Raw genomic sequence first — 18,651 nt, forward strand, 5'->3', positions numbered from 1 at the left:
TGTCTCCGGCCCCGAATTACTCAATCAGGAGGACACATTTACGGATGACACCTTTATTACAATTAATCAGGGGAACTTGATTAAGAAAGTTATTCCTCCCCTTCATTGAGACTTACACAAGTGGCTCAGCTGCATATTGTAATTTATGTCCCACTGAGCTCTCGCGCCACTGATAGACAGAAAAGCCGACAGATTGCCAGCCATACTGAGACACATGTGGACGTGAGTGTGTGTGTGTGTGTGTGTGCAAAACCCCCACGCACATCGACATATCCAGAAACACATGCACAGCCACAAACAAACACGTTCTCCTATCATTCTGTCATGCACAACTCTGGTTTCGCAAAGAGTTTAATAAATGACTTTAATTGGCTGTAGAGATGTGTTTCGCTAAAGGAGGTTTGAATATTCCATTTCCCTTTCTTCTTGTCTCTGTCTTTAAAACACACACACACACACACACACATATACACTCCTGAATGAAGCCATCTCTTTACCTTTACTCACAGTTCCTGGGTCTGCTGTGGCTAATTAGTCGAGTGGGGTTTTAGGTTTGGTAATTAGGCGGAGGTAGGAGTGACGGGGCTCGGGGAGTTGGGGAGTTGAGGGGGTCTGACTGACTTGCACACAGAAAGAAACTGGACTGTCTGGATCCTGGCAGCACCAAGCAGCCAGCCAGTGTCCCTCAGGCGCCTGGAGGTAGACTACCGTCCCGCAATATGAGGGTGATGTCTTTGTTATGTGCCACATGTTGCGGCGATGGGAAACTGTGGAAAGAGAGGGTTTAGTGAAAAGAGAGACAGAGAGACCTTTGAGATTTTCACTTCCCCTTGAATGTCAACGTGCAAAAATGAAATCCAGCTCCGGCTCTGGACTTGGATAGAATAGTGAAACTGATTGGAACATACGAAAAGTTATAATTTCAAGTCGTGATCTTTTTTGTTGTTGTTGTTGCTTATAAAAAAACAGCAATATATATATATACGAAAATAAGAAAAGAGAAAACATTTTCATTTTAAATCAAGACTTTGTAACCGTGCAGAGCAGCGGCAGCAAGTGACAATTATGGAAGATTAAGACTCACTAAGCAAAGTAATACAGCAATACCCATCTTTAATTTGCTAACATTAGCAAGCATAAGCTAATGGTCATACAGCAAAAAAAACCTGGGTGTGTCGACATGAACAAGGGTATGATTTTATTCTTATGAGTTCAACTTTTCATTTGTGTGAGAACAAATTTGTTATTTCTTTTTCAAAAGTTACATAGACTCACCTTAAGGTACACCGCCACTAATATCAGCAAATCTCAAACAATTAGCACTGATTCATTGGTTAATTATAAAGTTGCAATGACTTTATAACAGCCACTCACAAAGCAATAAAAACTGTCCTCCCAAAAAAGTGCACGTCCACAATTATTATTTCTAATCCTTCACATTTACATCAGGTTATAAAGGATACATTTAGTTTACCTTCCATTACTTCCACTCTGAGTAAAAATACTACAGTAACCCTTGACTAAAATGAGGGACACTTAGCATAATTCCTCAAATAAAAAAAATGTTTACAAAGTTTCACCATCGCTCTAAAGTCTGAATGCTTCTCTTGAAGACCTTCTCTATCTTTAATGTCCTGTTTACGCTCCACAGTCGCTTCAATAAGTTGCCAGTTAGCAGCCTCCGCCTTCAACACAATCCAATTAAATAAAGAGTGTTGTCTCTCCAGGTTCCTGTGTTCTCTAATTGGGGCTGTGACTGCTCACTAATCAGCGGAGGTACAGGTAGACCCTGGAGGACGCCGAGACGAGGCCTCTCCTGTTAATTGAAGAGATGCTAAACCTGGCCGCCTCCTCGCCGCACAACATGGAGGCACACGGTGCTCGAGCGTGCTCACTTCATCTAAACATCCTCGTGCATCATCACCTTCCGTGTGGCTGGCGTGTGCGAGCTTGCTTTTGCATAACGCCTGACCAAACAGTGGCGTAATAGAGGTGATTGCAATGATTTAACGATGAGTGTTTTGTTCTGCTGCTGAGACGAACTCAATGTTAGTTTCATTTCTTCTTTAATTGTGATATTCATTTTATTCACACCAAGTCACTCCAAGTCAAAATCATCTGCAGGCATGGATTTTAAATATCATGCGTCAGGCTAAAGGTCAAGGATATTCTCTAAAATGTAACAAACCTCGTAAGTGAGTAGACTTTTTATATTGTAGCTTTTGATAAGACTGAGCTAAGAAAAGGAGACCTAACTAAATAAATATGTGACCTCTGGGAATGAGGGGATTCAGTCATTTATAATATTAACAAAACCACTCTTACCACAACCCAATTCTTTGAAAGCAAACATTTAAAGGGAAATGGAATTAAATATATTGAAAGGCGAGAAGAATGAATGTCCAGAGCACTTTTCTAAGTGTATCTTTTTTATGTTGATGCTTTTAAGTTATTATAATAATTATTATAAGTGATTTTTACTTTAACATTTTCATAGTTGGTAGTTAATAAATCTCAGAACTGTTTCTGTTTGGAAAACTACCCCTAATAAATAAAATAAAAAAACCCACATTGTGTGTGTGAAAGATCTTATGACTTAAACCTCAGTAATCACTGTATCTAAATCTGAACCACTGTTTCTGTCGACGTCCTACGCTGTGGATGCAGACCGGCCTTGGCCTGGTGTGTTTCTGATTTCCTGCGCCGTCTGTTGAGGGTGGCAGCTTTGCATGCTGGGGTCACACCTGTAACGTATTTCACACTGGGTTATATTTTGAGTGGCCACCTGGATGAGGAAATAACATGTTCACAGTGCATGAACACTGCAGCCCTCGCTGCCAGGTAGGAACAGGTGTTTGTTTTAGACTACATGCAGCACATTCATACAACATGGACTGCTTCAACGTACGGCAGCTCCTTTCTCATCCTTTTCTTTAGAAGACATCTTGGAAACATTTCACCTATTGAGGCTTTAACAACTTTTGTTACATGATTATAATCTTTGGGTTTTATGTAGAAATGATCCATCATGTTACTAAACTTAAACTAACATATGTTGTGCTGCTTTGTTTCTTGTATCCAACACGAAATTAAATACAAAAAAAATGGAAATGAAAAAAGAAAAAAAATGTCAAAGGGTATTCCACAATGCATTCACTATAAGTGATTTTTCTTTACTTGCAGTGTGGAAACCTAATGGCATTTTATAGTGCAACTCCTGGTTAGCTGAACTTTTTTTTAATTTATTTTTTTATTATGTGCAGCTTCGGGACATGTGAATGAAAAGATTGATTGTGTGAGTGCCGTTTCTGTCAGCCACAAACAGGCGATGAAATAGCAAGCACACCTGGAGCAGCACTCACTCTTGACAAGCACACACCAATGTAAGCCCCTATTAGAAATACAATGAAGTCTATCATAAAACATTTATGGTAGATAAAGTGCCTGAGAGTGCTAAAAGCAAGCCCATTATGGCAGCTGGTCTAAATTAATTTTTGGAGATGGACTTGTACCAGACGGTGGGCACACAATTTAAGAAACACTGTAAAAAGTATTTTCCGAGCTAGTGTACCGTGTCAGATTTGTTTTATCAGAATATTTGAGCAATATGATCATCATTGCATAGTCGTTCGTACATTTTCAGATTTGTTTTAAACTAATGTTAGTCTTGGAACAAACTGCTGAAAGCTCACCTTAATCATAATTAAAAAACACCTTCCTATAGCATGTAGTTTCTAAAACCAGGATAGCAGAAAATATAATTTGCTTATAACGTTTATTTGTGAAAGCATTTTGTAGATTAATTTAGAGTTATATAAATCATCGTACAAAAGTAAAGAAATGAATCTATTCAAAAATTAAAGTTCTGCAATTTTGGGGGTTTTCAATCATTAGAGTTCAAGCATGATATTAGTTAAATCAGAGCTTATTGCTAACAGGGAGCGGGGCCACTTCCACCACCACCTTGCCCAGGTTTTTCCCAGCATACATGTAGTCCACAGCCCTGAAGACTGACTCCAAGCCTACGAACCTCCCCTCCTGAGCCAAATCCCCATTATCCACCTCACACACTAGCTTCCCCTTGGCCATCATCTGCATCATGCTACCCAGAGCCTCCCTGTAGTCACTGACAAAGTGGGGCAGGAAGAAACCCCGGATGCTGGCCGACTTCTGGAGCAGCTTGACCGGTAGTGTCCCCCCTCTGAAAGCCGGGAACCCCGATGCCGTCTGGTACCCCGAAATGAAGCCAATGACTATCAGCCGGCCCTTAATGGCCAAACTGTTCACTGCTACTTCTAAGACGCTGCCTCCGACCGACTCATACACCACGTCTACGCCTTGTGGGTACTCTTTCCTCAGCGTCTTAGCCAGGTCCTCTGTGGTGTAGTTGATCGGCCTGTCGCAGCCGATGGATTTGAGGAAGCCGGCCTTCTCGTCGGATGAACAGGTCCCGATCACGTGGCACCCGGCCTGTTTGGCGAACTGCACGGCAAACTGTCCCGTTCCTCCCGCCGCCGCCGTGACCAGGACCGTCTCGCCTTCAGCCAGGTCTCCCAGACGCTTCAGGGCGATGTAGGCCGTGGCACCGCTAACCAGCAGGGTGAGGAACTCTGGCTTCGCCGCGGGGACAGGCACGCTCTCCTTGGCTGGCACCACCGTGTACTCTGCAAACGCACCGCTGCCAAAGTAGGCCACGGTGTCCCCGACGGTGTAGCGGGAGCTGGCGCTGAGGCCGAGGCCGACGACCTCGCCGATACCCTCGAAACCGGCGTCGAAGGGCGGCTTCACCGAGGGGTCGTAACGGCCCGCCGAGTAATTAATATCAGAGGCGTTGATTCCTGCAAAACTGAAATAGAGAGGGAGGAAAGAATAACAATGATTGTGGAAGAAAATAAAAGTTACGTGACAAAGAACAAAATGCATACGTAACATCCTACGTGGTCATTAGTGCGAGCTTTTCCTGAATTCTGTCTGAAGGTCAAGACTTCAGCTTCCTTCTCAGGACATGTCTGCACAGGGCACAAACACTCTGCTTTGTTTTGGCAATGATTCGCTTCTCTGTGGAAGAGAACGGCCCGGCGCTGACAGGGAAATGCTTGTATCACAAAACACATTGCATGATGTCATGATTCATTGTCTTCAGAGACCCCCACAACAAACTGCACTTTTTAAAATCTTAGATGGTTGCTTCTTGCCTCGACACGGAGACGGCTGTTTTCATCTTACTTTGGAAACATGCTGGAAACAAATATGTGAGAAAGGAATGTATAAATAAATCATTTACCGTCTTTTAGAGCGGCACGCATGCTGTGCCTCATTACTGTGCATGTCACACGTGTACTTTGAGCTTCTAGATAATCCTTCTGTGGTTTATAGATGGATCAGTGACATAACAAGACACCTTGATTTGACTACTTTACATCTATAGAATCAGGTTCCTCAAAGAGAAGTGTGTTCTCATCAAAGGTACAACTATTTCAACCTACATAGGTCTAATTTAAAATACACCGGAGTTTAAACAAAAATCACATTAAATTATTTTTGTGGTGTTCGTACAAAAACCCTCTGAAAAACTTTTGAATGTAATAAATCAGTAAAAGTTGAATTTCTAACTTGTGACTTAATCCACCTCTTTCACTGCAGTCGTGATCGTTTCAATGACCAATTTCTCCCTCTGAAAACCATCATTCACCACTTTCATATGTTATATTAAGACTGCACCCAAGTTGTGCAAGACGGGATATGTGGTTCTCTATTTGCATGAGTCCTTCACCAGAAATATTTATTTTCTGTTAGTCAAATCCTTTCCACTGTTCCCATGACTGCGATGCCTCACTGTTACAGACAACAACAGTCAAAGGTCTGAGTTCTCACCCAACTGACCTCCGTTATGCAAGGCAGTAAGACACTAATGTTCTATGTTTTACACTCAAAATGATGGAAAGTATATATTTTATAGGCAGTAAATACCCCAATAAACCCTGCGTGCATTTACATAAGACTAATACTAAAATTTTAAATCCGATTAGGCATACAAACAGTCGCTAATATAGTAGTAAATCAAAATTAGAGGGAAGATATTACCTCCAGCTGGGATCAGAAATAGAACCAGAAATGCTGCTCTTTTAAAAAAAAGAGCAGCATCTTATGCCTTTTCCACCTGACACGAGCCAGTGTACTGTAACACTATTTATATAATCATCACAGAGTCTATGTCAGGCTAAAAGAGTGCATGGAAGCTGAATTCAGGTGGGTTCACTCTCCCCTAACCATGAACACACCGCTGGGTTCTGCTGCTGCCAATCACAGAAATGATGCTGCAATTCCCGCGCCATGTAACACTGCATCACCTTCTCCATCATCTCCACCTCTTGATGCCAGTCTGATCCCCCCCCCCCCTTACAATGAGTTTCTGTTTGCTGTTTGGTGACGTAGTGAGACAGGAGGACAGAGAGAGAGAGAGAGAGGGGAGAGAGAGAGAGAGAGAGAGAGATGCCGAGATGGATTGATAGACAAATGCAGAGAGGGCGGAACTTGGAAATACAGTACAGCGCTTATTCCTCACGTATTTTGCCATCTTGTGATGATGATGATGGTGATGATGATGATGGTGATCGCAGGTGCTGGACACTGGTGAATCAAGGTAAGCGGAGCCCTTTGTACAACTTCTCAACATCAGCCTCACTGTGATGGATCGACATTAAATACTGATCCACTAATAGACTGGTGACACGTTTCGGGTCCCCTACTGCTATTCATAGATCACTTAGTGTCGGTTTTTTTGCCCACCTTTCAAAAAATAAATAAATAAACACCATAACTTACCGATTTCTGACGAGCAACTCCGCGTCCCCGGGAGTCGGAACCGCGACGGTTTGCGCGGAAACGGCCTCCCTGAAATTAGGACTGAGCTTGTGCACGACCAGCTTCTTCATGCTGCTCGGTATGGAGGATCCCTGGAAATCCATGAAGTGCGACGAGTAGGACATGTCTATGATGGAGCGCCGAGCGACCGCATGAACTCCTGAAAGTGCGTCCGTACCGGCCACCGACACCGCTCTCCCGCCGTTCCTCCCCAGCAGCAGCAGCAGTCCGGACATGGCCGCGAAATGTGACAAAGTTCACTTGGGGGGGGGGAAGAAGAAAAAAAAAAAAAAAAAAAAAAAACTTGACGTCGGCTACGTTTTGCTGGCAGCAATAAGCCCGGCTGCCATTAGCCTGCGCTGTGGGCTCCTTCTCTCCCCCCCCCACACACACACACACACACACACACACACACACACACACACACACACACACACACACACACACGCACACACACCCCCTTACCCTCTCTGCAAACGCACAGCGTGCAGGCCGGGGCCGGGCTGAGCCGTGCAAAACGCGTTTTCGAATAAAAAAAGAGAAGCCGCTGCGCTTTGTGGCATCACTCTCTGTTTTTCTTAGGCAAAAAAATATATTAAAATAAAAAAAAAAACCCAAGCACAGAAAGGCGTATTTAGGATGAAAGCGGTGCACCGGTGCAGCCGTGGAGGTACAGCGCAGCAGCAGCGCTCCAGACTTGTTGTCGGAGTCCCTCCCCTTCCCGGACACAGCACCCACTTCCTAGTAAGGTGAAACAAATCAATCCTCGTACACGAACGTATCCTCCACCGCTTTTTTTCCTCCCACAAAACCGACGCCGAACCCCGCCGAACCTCTCCAAAAACAGCCACAAATAGGCTGACTGAAACACAATAACACGGCGTGCCGTGCACGTTACGCTACCGTTTAATACCGTTTTTTTATTATTATTGGGAAAGGGGGGGGCTGCTGCCGAAAACGTGTCCGTGCCCACATGTACACCTGTAAACCAAAGCCTGTACCAAGCGATCTGGGAGGCTGCTGTCTGCATCGCCTGTACGTTTCATGCAGTGTGCGTTGCCATCTATTGACATGTGTCATTTTTCCCATTCAAAGCATGTCACCATGAGGCTACTACAACATATGGGAGCATTGAACCCTCGTCCCACCCCCAGTGGGAGACAAACCTCGGGACTCGTGTGTCAGTGCCGTAAAATATGACATTTAAGTTGAAACAGCCTTTTTTATTAGCACAGTACTTGTTGTGCTTTTTTTTTTTTTTTTTTTTTTTTTTTTTTTTTTTTTAATTTGAGACGCATGTTCCTATAAGTTTGGTTTTAGTTCATCCACATGATAAGTTCCGGAAAGATCCGTTGCTTTTGTCGTTTTTTTTTTTTTTTTAAAGCAAAGGGAGAAGGAGAGAGAGAGAGAGAGAGAGAGAGGGGGGAAAACAAGACAATTAAAAAGATTGACAGGTAGGCTCCTCTGTCAGGGGTGACGCTTGTGGAGAGGGGAGGAGTAAAAATGTAGCAGGAAAAGCCACTCGATGCGTCTGTCTATCAGTTGAGACTGTCTGAAACAGCTTCTGGATCCACCGCGTTTCCATTTTTTACTATTTTTTTTTTTCGTGGGTCGGGAGACCTCGGATCAGTGCCTGGAGTTCTCTCCCACACCCCCCTATCTCTCTTTTTACTCTTTTTAAGAGACAAATATTTCAGTCCATGTCGATCTGATCTGCTGTTGGCGAAGCTTGGATGCGCCTGCGTCTTGTTTGTTTCCCCTTCTCTCTCAAGTGATATATCCTCTCCACCGCATCAGCCACCCCTCCAACAAAAAAAAAAAAAAAAAAAGAAAATATATATATATATAGCGATTCTGTCTTAAGATGCGATGAGATGAGCGGTGGAAATTATTTCTACGACTCCTAAAAAAAAAAACGTAAGTAAGAGAGAAAGCCCGGTCGTCTCATTTATAATTATTATTATTTATTTTTTTTCAATGGGAGTGAAAGAGGGGAGGGAGGAAAAAGTCTCCGCCGGACTGGTGAGGCTGGATCCGGGCTGAGGTGGCGTGGTGGTGACGGGACTGACATTAACCCATCTAATGCCTGTTTGTGTCTACCCCCTCTCTCTCTCTCCCCTCTCTTTTCTCTCTTTCAGGTCTCTGGCAGAAGAAGAGAAGGAAACACGAGGATACATTACTTATCAGAGCTGCGCTCACACGGGACGGATTTGTTTTGTTACCGCCAGAGTTTATTTATTTTTTTTAGTTTCTGGTTGTGCGTAAAAAAGGCGCAGCAAAGTATCGTGTCCCCCCCCCCCCCCCTCTCCCCCTCTCTCCCCTCACTCCAAACAGCACCGGAGATTAGGGAGCTTTTTTTTTTTTTTTTTTTTGGGGGAGTGAACTGAAAACTTGGGTTTCAAGGTGCTTTTTCTCGCTGCAGCTTTTTTTTTTCTTTTTAAACCCCGTGCCATGAGAGACATGACGGAAGATGATCTTTGATGGACATGAAGGTGTCAGGAGCTGCCCGATGCCCCTCGTAATTTTTGCTGCTCATTCTCGAAGCCGAACCAGCTGTTAACCCCCCCCCCCCAAAAAAAAAGAGAGCAGGCAGTTTGTAAAAGAAGACATTTTTTTTCCAGCTCCAAGATAAAAAAAAACCAAAAACCCTTCCACCCGACATAAACCGGGATGATTTCTCCAAACTGACAGACTTGATTTGTTCGTAATTCCTGCATGAGAAGCACCGTGGAGAGCGACGGTCACTATGCCGAGGAGAAAGCAGCAAGAGCCGCGGCGATCAGCAGGTATAACCGCCCCTTCATAACGACCATTTCCCACCACAGCAGCCAACTCGCTTTTTAATTCACAAGTGCCAAATGAAAATGTCTCCTTTCCTTCATCACATTGTTTAGTTGCTCTGCACGCTGCGATTTATTTCACTGTTTAAATTCAATTTGTTGTGTTGTTAACACGGCGCGCGACTCAACCCGTGACCCACAGTTGTGTTTAAACAATGTGTCTTAATTGCGCAAAATGACGCACAAATCTGTGCATTGCAACATTTGGGGGTTTTCTTTTTTTTTTTTAATTCATCTTTCTTTGCCAGGAAAGTTCTCTTAAGAATGGTGAGATAAACTAAATGGCATGTTATGGGGATAAAAGGGAGCTTTTGAGGTTCAAGAGTGAGTAATGATGAATAATTGACTGGGAAAGAAGGGGGAGACAACTGGTGAGAGCCGTTTTTCCCCCTCTTTTCTCTCTGTTTTATTAGAGGATTGCCATCCTTGATTTGATGCGTGATTGATCGCCTGTCATGTGGCAGTCTTTGATCTATTCATCCCTGATAAACATCAATAAATCCTTCCACCAAGACAAGCATGCCTCTGGTAGGTTTAGCCACTCGTACACACAACCCCTCCTGTTGTTTCAGCCAGAAACTGAAACCTAAAAAGTTGCAAATTATGGTTGAAAACACCTCGTTTTCATTTTTTTAAGGAAGGTACTAAAAGCAGATGAAAGGATGGTGTGTATGTTGAATAGATCACAGGAAAGATCAAGCAAAACACTCTTTCTTTTTTTTTTTTTTTTTTTTTTTGGAGTATGCCCTTTTTCTTCATGGAAATGAATGTTGAGGGTTTTTTTCACGTTCCCATCCAAAATTCACCCCACATTCAGGGTAAGAATCAGTCCACGATTGAAATCAATATCCACTGCTGGAGGGGAGCATAATGTTTGCAATGTGACCAACTGATAAAACCAGGTCTTGGCAGAGGACCCGACAAGGTTGACTTCTAGTGGTTTGGATTTGGACTCTCCCCCTTTTCTCCTCCCGTCTCCCTGCAGCCTTTAAACAAATGTAAATGAGTGACAGGGGTTTCTACCTCTGTGCTAATGAGGCAGAGCCTTTGAAGTTAGGCATTAACAACTGGAGTGAACAAAAGACAGTTACAGAATTTTAAAGAGATTTTGAAATATGAGGTGCAAAGCGGGGCGAACAGGAGGGCCAGCCGACGAAGACTTTGAACTCAGCAGGTTTTATCATCTTTTAAGCAGGGAGCTGGTGGTGGTGAGGAGGAGGATGATGAGAAGGAGTGTAGGATGGAGAACATTCAACCGGTGCTCGCTCTAGACTTCTTTCTTTCTCGCTCGCCTTTCCAGCAAAGCGCTTTTCACACAATGTCGGGCCTACAGTGCGAAAAGAGGATATAGATATTGAGACTTGACTTACTTTTCTGAGGTGTGTGTGTGTGTGTGTGAGAGAGAGTTTCGTCTATCGTTTTGGTGAAAAAGCCCACTGTAAAAGGTCAGCCATGGTAGGAGTAGACCGACTCTTGTTAGGTTTCTGCATGTAGATAGAGGCATGAAAACTAACATCGCTGTGACCCCTCCCTTCACTTACCAAACACACACACACACACACACACACACACACACACACACACACACACACACACACACACACCATTGATCCATTAGACTGTCCACTGAGTGCCATGAGCATCATAGGTTGTAATGGTCAATCACGGCTTGGCAGACGGGATGTTTTCCATTCTCCCATGAACATGGCAGTCGGTCGGAGATAACGCCCTCCGCCCAACACTCCCACCAGCAACACATAATGAATACACACACACACACACACACACACACACACACACACACACACACACACACACACACACACACACACACACACACACACACACAAGGCTGGCCTGATGCTCCAGTGGGAGCTGGTACTGACCTGTGGCTTCCTCTCTGTGCTGCTTGCTCAGAGAGGAAATTGCTCAGGGTGAGACTGAGCATGGAAATCAGAGCTGAGACAATTAAAACAATAGTAGACTTGTCTCGACAGGTTTCTTTTTTTTTCTCACCTTGTACCTTTTTTTGGGGGGGGAGAATATTATTTACTATGTAATGTTTATTTTAGTGTTTCAAGGCCAAGAATATTCAAGCATAGAATATTCCACAGCATCAGAAATGTTTAAAGTCGTAATTGTGGATTTTTTGATCATTTTTACACATTTTATTTTCCTATAACATAGGCATCTTATAATTAAATGTCTTTCATGGTCTTGTAGCAACAACTAGATTTTTGTTCTCCTAATTCTCCCATAAATTTACAAATTTAGAGGATTTTTTTACGGGAAATGTTTCAGATTCTGATTTTGACACGTAATTTAGTTTATTTCCTCAAACATTAATTTCAAACACAATTTTCTCAAGTATTATTATGAAGATTTTGAGTGTATGTGATGTAAAGATCCAGAGAAAATGGCCAAGACACAATCATTTTTTTTTTCATCACATATCTAACTGTCACTACTCTTTATAAAAATAAATTATAGTTTTTATTTAAGAATCCATGTTCAGAAATCCATGTAGTAAACCTGAGATGCAAAGAAACCTTGGAAACCTGCATGCAGAAAGTGAGTTAAAAAACAAAAGTGTGCATTTTTTCCCCCTCTTTCCTGCGTGCATTTTATTGTGCACAGACGCATGTTCCTGTGTGTGTTATTACACTTGTAGCCTCACCTCATCATTAAACGACTGGATTTAAGGGTGAGGGGGGGGGGCAGGAAGGAAGGCAGCGATAATAAAAAAAGACAGAATGGAGTGAGGTCGTCTTTCAACCAAGGCAGTCTCAGATGGACTTACAGGAGGAAGAAGAGGAGGAAGAGCAGATAAGATAGTCGCTCTTATTTCTGTGGAGCACGATGGTTAATTATAAGAAAGACAGTTTGTGTGTGTGTGTGTGTGTGTGTGTGTGTGTGTGTGTGTGTGTGTGTGTGTGTGTGTGTGCGTGGATGGGGGGTGAGGTTGCTTCCCGTTGGCTTCATTAGAGAGAGCCCTAATTATCTGCGGAGCTGATGGATTTGTGACAGGCCCTAACGATTAATGCTGACAAATTCAGTAAGGTGTCAAGTCCGCAGCTGCCTTGATGTAATCAAGTTGATATTATACAGTCCCCATAGCCCCTAGTGCAGCACCAACTCAATTTGCCTGTGCAGGTGACAAATGGACTTTGCTACCTGACTAATCACGTCAGGAGACAATGCCAGTTAATGACCTCGGTGAGCCCCCGCCACCCCTATACCCCGCCCCCACCTCTCTTATAACCTTGTAATAAGGCGGCCAGACCGGCAACAGCACATCGCAACCTTTTCCCTCTCTTCTCTCATTCCTTCAATTACAGAGCTCTGTTTTATTTATTTTTTTATTGTTTTTTGCGTTGAACTAGCAGTGCATCCTATTTAACTTTCCTTTTCTTTTTTTCGCAGCTGGAATGTGAGGGTGGAAATGTTTCTACTGTTGCGAGAGATTTATTTATTTTCATATTAATGACACGGCTCGGGCCTGTTCTAACCACTTGTATCAGCACTCACAAAGTAATCCCAGGGACCGTTTAAAGAAAAAATAAATGTGGACGTTCAAGTTGAAGTTTTTACACTTTAGCATGTGTTGCAGCCCTGCTAGTAAATCACCAGCACATCATAACACGGTCTCGTCGTACTTTGGCTGAACGTCCTCCCAACTCGGTGCTGTAGCCGCCTCGCTGAAGGCCTCTAGTTTATTTCCGAGCCGGAGAATCACAGTGCCCAGGGATTAATGATTTTGCATGCCCGGGGTGGCTAAGATTACACAGCGACCTTTGTGCTCTTACTTGACGATGCTGTTATGTGATATTCTCCCCTCGAAATAATCAGTATGCCGAGATTTATGTGCCCCCCCTCCCACCCCCACCCTTCTGTCTACACCAGCGTCCTGAGGAGTGCAGCAGTGTATAGCCTCTAGGTGTGTTCTTTTTTTCCCTTCCCTTTTTAATGTTGCCAGATTTGAATACCCCCTCCTTCCTGAGAATTAGAACAGTCTTGTTTTGATAAAAGAAAGTCGATTTTTCTGTAAAGGACCCAGTGTCTTTGGCCTGAAAGTTGGAGCGGCTTATAACTTCTGATGGCTTAAAGGCTCCACAGCTTCTGAGAAATGAGAAGTTTATGTTAGAATTCAGTGAAAAAAAAAATTGTGTTTGTTTGTGTGTGTGTGTGTGTGTGTGTGTGTGTGTGTGTGTGTGTGTGTGTGTGTGTGTGTGTGTGTGTGTGTGTGTGTGTGTGTGTGTGTGTGTGTGTGTGTGTGTGTGTGTGTGTGTGTGTGTGTGTGTGTGTGTGTGGCTTAGAACTGACCGGTGTTAGTTTTCCTGGAATGAATAACTTGAACGGGTGTAGCGGTAACCACGCTATGTTAGTCATCCTCCTTAGCAGGGCCTGTCTTCAGATCCCCTCCTCGGAGTGCCAGAAACAACCTCTAACAGCAGCTCCACATATTTCTCACTTCTGACTGTCATATCTGTTCAACGTTCCCTATCAAAACCAGGGGTATCGGACAGAACAGGAACACATATTGATCCGCAGTGGCCAGTTTTATCTCCCCCCCCTTCAGTTGTGCTCTACGTTTCCTGGGCATTCCCTTTAGCGTGTGTGTGCGTTTGGCGGTCGGACTCGGCTAGAGGTTACGCTAATTGGAGCGGTGGTGTCGTTAGCAGGTGGCATCGATCGACCTCGTCGATAGCCACTTTTGCTCCCGCGCCACCCTCTGAAACTATTAGTTAAATTTACATCGGGGATTTGAGGCAGTCAAAGGTCAAACATGCTCAGCTCGCTCTTTTAATGCCTCGAGTCACCACAAGTGCCCCCGTGTTTGTGTGTGTGTGTGTGTGTGTGTGCTATTAGTTTATTAGTTACTCGCATTAGCTACGTTTATTATCCGAGCAAATCATTCACATTTAAAGAACAGCTTTAAGCTTTTTTTTTTTTTTGTATTGATTATCAGTCAATAAGTCGTATGTTAAAATGGAATGTAACAGCAAGGTTTAAACAGCGTGCGGTAAGCTTTTTCTGTTCACATAGAGAAGGTTATATTTCACACCATAGCAACATTACCCCTCCTTGTCTCTTTCTCTTTCTCTCTTTCTGTTTCTTTCCGGGGCATTCTCAACAAAAGCTGCCCTCAGGGCACGCTGCTACCATCACTAGCAGTGTGTGTTGCCCTCGCTGATCTTTACACACACACACACACACACACACACACACACACACACACACACACACACACACACACACACACACACACACACAAACACAAACACCGTCAAACCTAAACACAGACAGTCAGACTGACAGACAGACAGATACACACACACACCTACACCTAATGCTTAAGTGCAGCCAGCATGTCTCTGTGGGAGGTCATAATGGAGGTGGCTTAGTATGATGGGAAATCATATCATTAAAGCAGCCAGATGTGCTTTGTTGCCTGCCTTGCAGCACATAAAAACAGCAGCAAGTCATGGGATCCAAAAAAAGAAGAAAAAAAAAATCCAAGTCTGAGAAAATCAAGTCTGAAACAGATAGAAAGGAGCCCTCTGGGACTGGGCTGACAAGCAGTCTTACTCCTGACTGCCATAGAAAAACAATTTTCCCCAAATAAAGAATTTTTGTTCTCATTTTTCAATGTTCCGGCAGCATAACAAACTGTTGTTTTATTTTTTTACTTTCGTGTAATTCAGATTGGACTCAAAGCTTTGATGAACGGCGGTTATCAGCTCTTTGTTAAGTGTGCTTAATTACTATGTAATACGTGTGTTGTGCTGAGTAATTACATTTTGTTAAGGCTCCACGGTGGACATGTAATGCTTAAGAGCTCATTAATGAAAAATTGTTCATATGTTGTTTTTTTTTAGTTTATTATTTTTTTTTATTTCTGCGGCACATAATTTGAGACATGAGGAAGATAAGAGGGGAAGCGTTCAAGAAAAGTAGTCGTGCAACATTTAGGGTGCAAAAATTGACATCTCAAATTTTCTTAAGTAAAGTATTACATTTGCCGAGGGTAAATTTGCTCTCTTGATCAGTGCCGTGCCTCCTCGAGAGGCTATGAGAAAAGTCTGCTAGAGCCAAATTTAACATGTTACTTCTATCAATAAAAGATGAGCAATTACAGAATATTTTGTCTAATAAGTATTTGAATTCCTCGGCGCAGGAAAAAAACCCAAAAACATGTAGCTTACCCACTCATTACATCAGTTAGCAGGGGGAGTGAGAGGCAGCTCTTTGATGCCAACAAACAAACAAGACAAACGAGATGGGCCCACTACAGAAGAGCGAAAGCCCTATCCAGGGACACCCAACCCCTCCACACTCCTCCCTCTCCTCCGTCTCTTCTTCCTCCATGCTTCTTTACCTCCCTTGCTCTCCGTCTCTTCCACGTACCTCTCATCTCTCCTCTCATTTCTTGCTCTCTCCCCCCCTCTCCAGCATGTTTCTCATCTCACTTCTTCTCTTCTCTCTCCTCTGGATAAATACCCGTTCTTTACCACTCAAAAACAAAGAGAAAAGAGAGAAAAGTGCTGGTGGTAGATGAGGGAGGGGGGTTGTAGGATGGGGTGAGTTAAAAAACGGGGTTAAAAAAAAGAAGCTTTTTCTTTCTTAAAACTGTGCTCCTTTTCTTCGTCGGTTGTACCTCGTCAGAGAAAGTTAGGTGGAGATCGTCGGGGAAATGAAAAGCCGAAAGGGGAAACAAATGAGTGAACGGGTGAAAGACTTTAAGTGTGCATTCTTTTTTCTTTTTCTTTTTTTGAGCAGCAGCTTTTTGCCAAAATACTTAATCATTTCAACATGGTATGAATGCGAAGCGCAATGTAATGAAATGGGTCTGTTTTGGCTTTGGCCATTTATGGAAGATGGGAAGAGGGGATGTTCGGCGATGGCAGCGGGCACCAATGTTTAGTCCAACAGCAGCAACAAAGAAGATGGTGTTAGTAGGTGGGGGGGGTCTATGTGGGTGGATGGATGGCAACCTAGTAGGGTGGTGTTTGGCGGGGGGCAGCTTTTAGGACGGGTATTAGAGCTGACAGATGAACGGGACGATGGACAAATTCTCCTGCAGCAGCTGTGACTGCCGCCATTATCCTGACAGGTGTCAATTAAGAATTACTGCCCGGCCGGCCGAATGCCCCTCCCGACTCACACACACACACACACACGTCCCTGCATCCATACAACAACCCCCCCCCCCACACACACACACACACACACACACACACACACACACACACACTCCAACCCTTCCGCCCCCCTTGTCCAGCTGTCGGCATGCCAGCGAAATAACACTTTACCCTTGCCAGTGTTGTCAGAGGCCTTGAAGCCGGTTCTCTTCCCCCCCTTTTTGAAACGGCGTTAGAGGCTCGCTGATCAATAGCTCGGCGTTTTAGCGATCTTGGTGATGTGTCCGTAGGTGGACGGTTGGACGGGTGGGGGTTGTCCAACTTTTGTCCGTTTGTAGCTGTGCAAACTGTGATCTACTGTTTAAATCTGGCTCTCCGGTCAGGTAACTAGACATTACCAGTGAGATACCATGACGCACGTGTTGGAAAATGCATATTTAACTTCAGTATGAGTCCCTTCTAGCAGATCGCCTTTTAAGAAACCCTCAGTTATAAAGGCTTAGATCAGCCGGCACTACGGTGTTTTGCTCCATTCTACAGGTTAAAAACGAATATCCCTGGGTTGCGTGTATTTGTACACAGTGTGTGGTGTGTTCACCTTTTTGCAAAGCAGCGGCTGCAGAGTGATTCTGATTCCTCTGATCCTCTGTTACTCCCGCGTTTGGCTAATACAGGGCCACATTTATTCCACATTGTAAAGTGGGGAGTTGAGGTCAATGAGTGAGAAAATGAACAGTTGCCATTGCCCATCTCGAAGGCTCCCTTGCAGTAAACCCGCTGGCTGACAAACACATTTTGGGGTCGGAAGGCTTCCGGCTTTACAGCGAGAGAAAAAAAAAGGGAAAATGCATGCGTGTGTGTTCTCCATTTGCCATATTTTCTCAATTTTTCGGGGTTTAAATCAGTGCAGTGGCATGCGGTTTAATTTCCCTTTAATTATTAGAATGTAATAGAAAGCATCATGTGTGTGAGACTCCGATTCAGTTGGCCAAAGTGTGCGAGTAATAAAGAGGGAGACATACTGTAAAGATTAGTGTTACATACCTTTATTTCTACTTATATGCCATATAATTTACCCTTACATGCAAATGTGTTTCTATGCATTTTAAAATGATTACGTGCTCACGTGCCACGCTGTTGTGTAGTTATTACTTGGTCCCTGTAATAAATGCAGTTTTTCGGTGGCGGTGCAGAATAAACATGAGAAGCTTCAATCGGTAGAAAGGAGGAAGCAAAAACAGCAACGCGAAAAAAGCAACATGAGAACGAGCGCAGAAGACTCCCCAGGAATACACAGATGGATTTGCATGTTCACTTGGGAGTTACAGTTTTGGATTTCCTCCCTAGAAATCATTTGCCACAGAAAATAACCGGGGAAGATAATATCAGTGTTATTTCGCTACTCCTGCTTTATTTGCATTTCTCTTGTTTTAAATAAGGCAACACCCTCGGAGTGAAATTCGGTTTGTATTTTTCAGAGCTTCATTCTGCATCACCTTTTTCTTTTTTCTCTATATAATTCTTTCTTCAGGCCTAGCTCCTCTCTTCTGTCTCACACTGGCACTAGACTGCTCCGAGCGATTATCAGACCTGAGAATATTTTCCATCCACATGCAAATCACCCACCATGCTCTCTTATCGTTCCTGCTTTTGCCCCCCCCCCCACCCCAGCTAGCCCAAACGGTTTGTGTGTAATCAAAGTAAACGGCAGCTAAAGCTAAAAGGGAAACGCTCTTTGTGGAGATGGATGGAGGGATTAAATATTAACCGGATGCGGCTGACTTAAGGCAAGTGTTTTACATAGC

The 18,651-nt window shown here is 43.7% G+C and overlaps 2 protein-coding genes across 2 annotated transcripts in view; one reads left to right on the forward strand and one right to left on the reverse strand.

Moving 5' to 3' along the window:
* Positions 1–1,176: 1,176 nt before the first annotated feature.
* LOC129109479 (prostaglandin reductase 3-like) lies at positions 1,177–7,124 on the reverse strand. Its single transcript, XM_054621553.1, has 2 exons — positions 6,826–7,124; positions 1,177–4,846 (listed from the first exon to the last, which is right to left on the reverse strand). The coding sequence occupies exons 1-2, from the start codon at positions 7,098–7,100 to the stop codon at positions 3,919–3,921; spliced, it is 1,203 nt and encodes a 400-aa protein (XP_054477528.1). The 5' UTR covers positions 7,101–7,124; the 3' UTR covers positions 1,177–3,918.
* Positions 7,125–9,242: 2,118 nt separating this feature from the next.
* The window catches only part of LOC129109936 (teashirt homolog 1-like), a 35,039-nt gene continuing 25,630 nt past the window's right edge, over positions 9,243–18,651 (forward strand). Inside the window, exon 1 of the mRNA XM_054622085.1 lies at positions 9,243–9,650. Within this exon, the coding sequence (XP_054478060.1) occupies positions 9,611–9,650 (40 nt within the window). The 5' untranslated portion in view covers positions 9,243–9,610. The remainder of the gene's footprint in view (positions 9,651–18,651) is intronic.

Source organism: Anoplopoma fimbria, chromosome 20 (assembly GCF_027596085.1).
Source record: "Anoplopoma fimbria isolate UVic2021 breed Golden Eagle Sablefish chromosome 20, Afim_UVic_2022, whole genome shotgun sequence".
In the NCBI taxonomy this organism is placed as follows: domain Eukaryota; kingdom Metazoa; phylum Chordata; class Actinopteri; order Perciformes; family Anoplopomatidae; genus Anoplopoma; species Anoplopoma fimbria.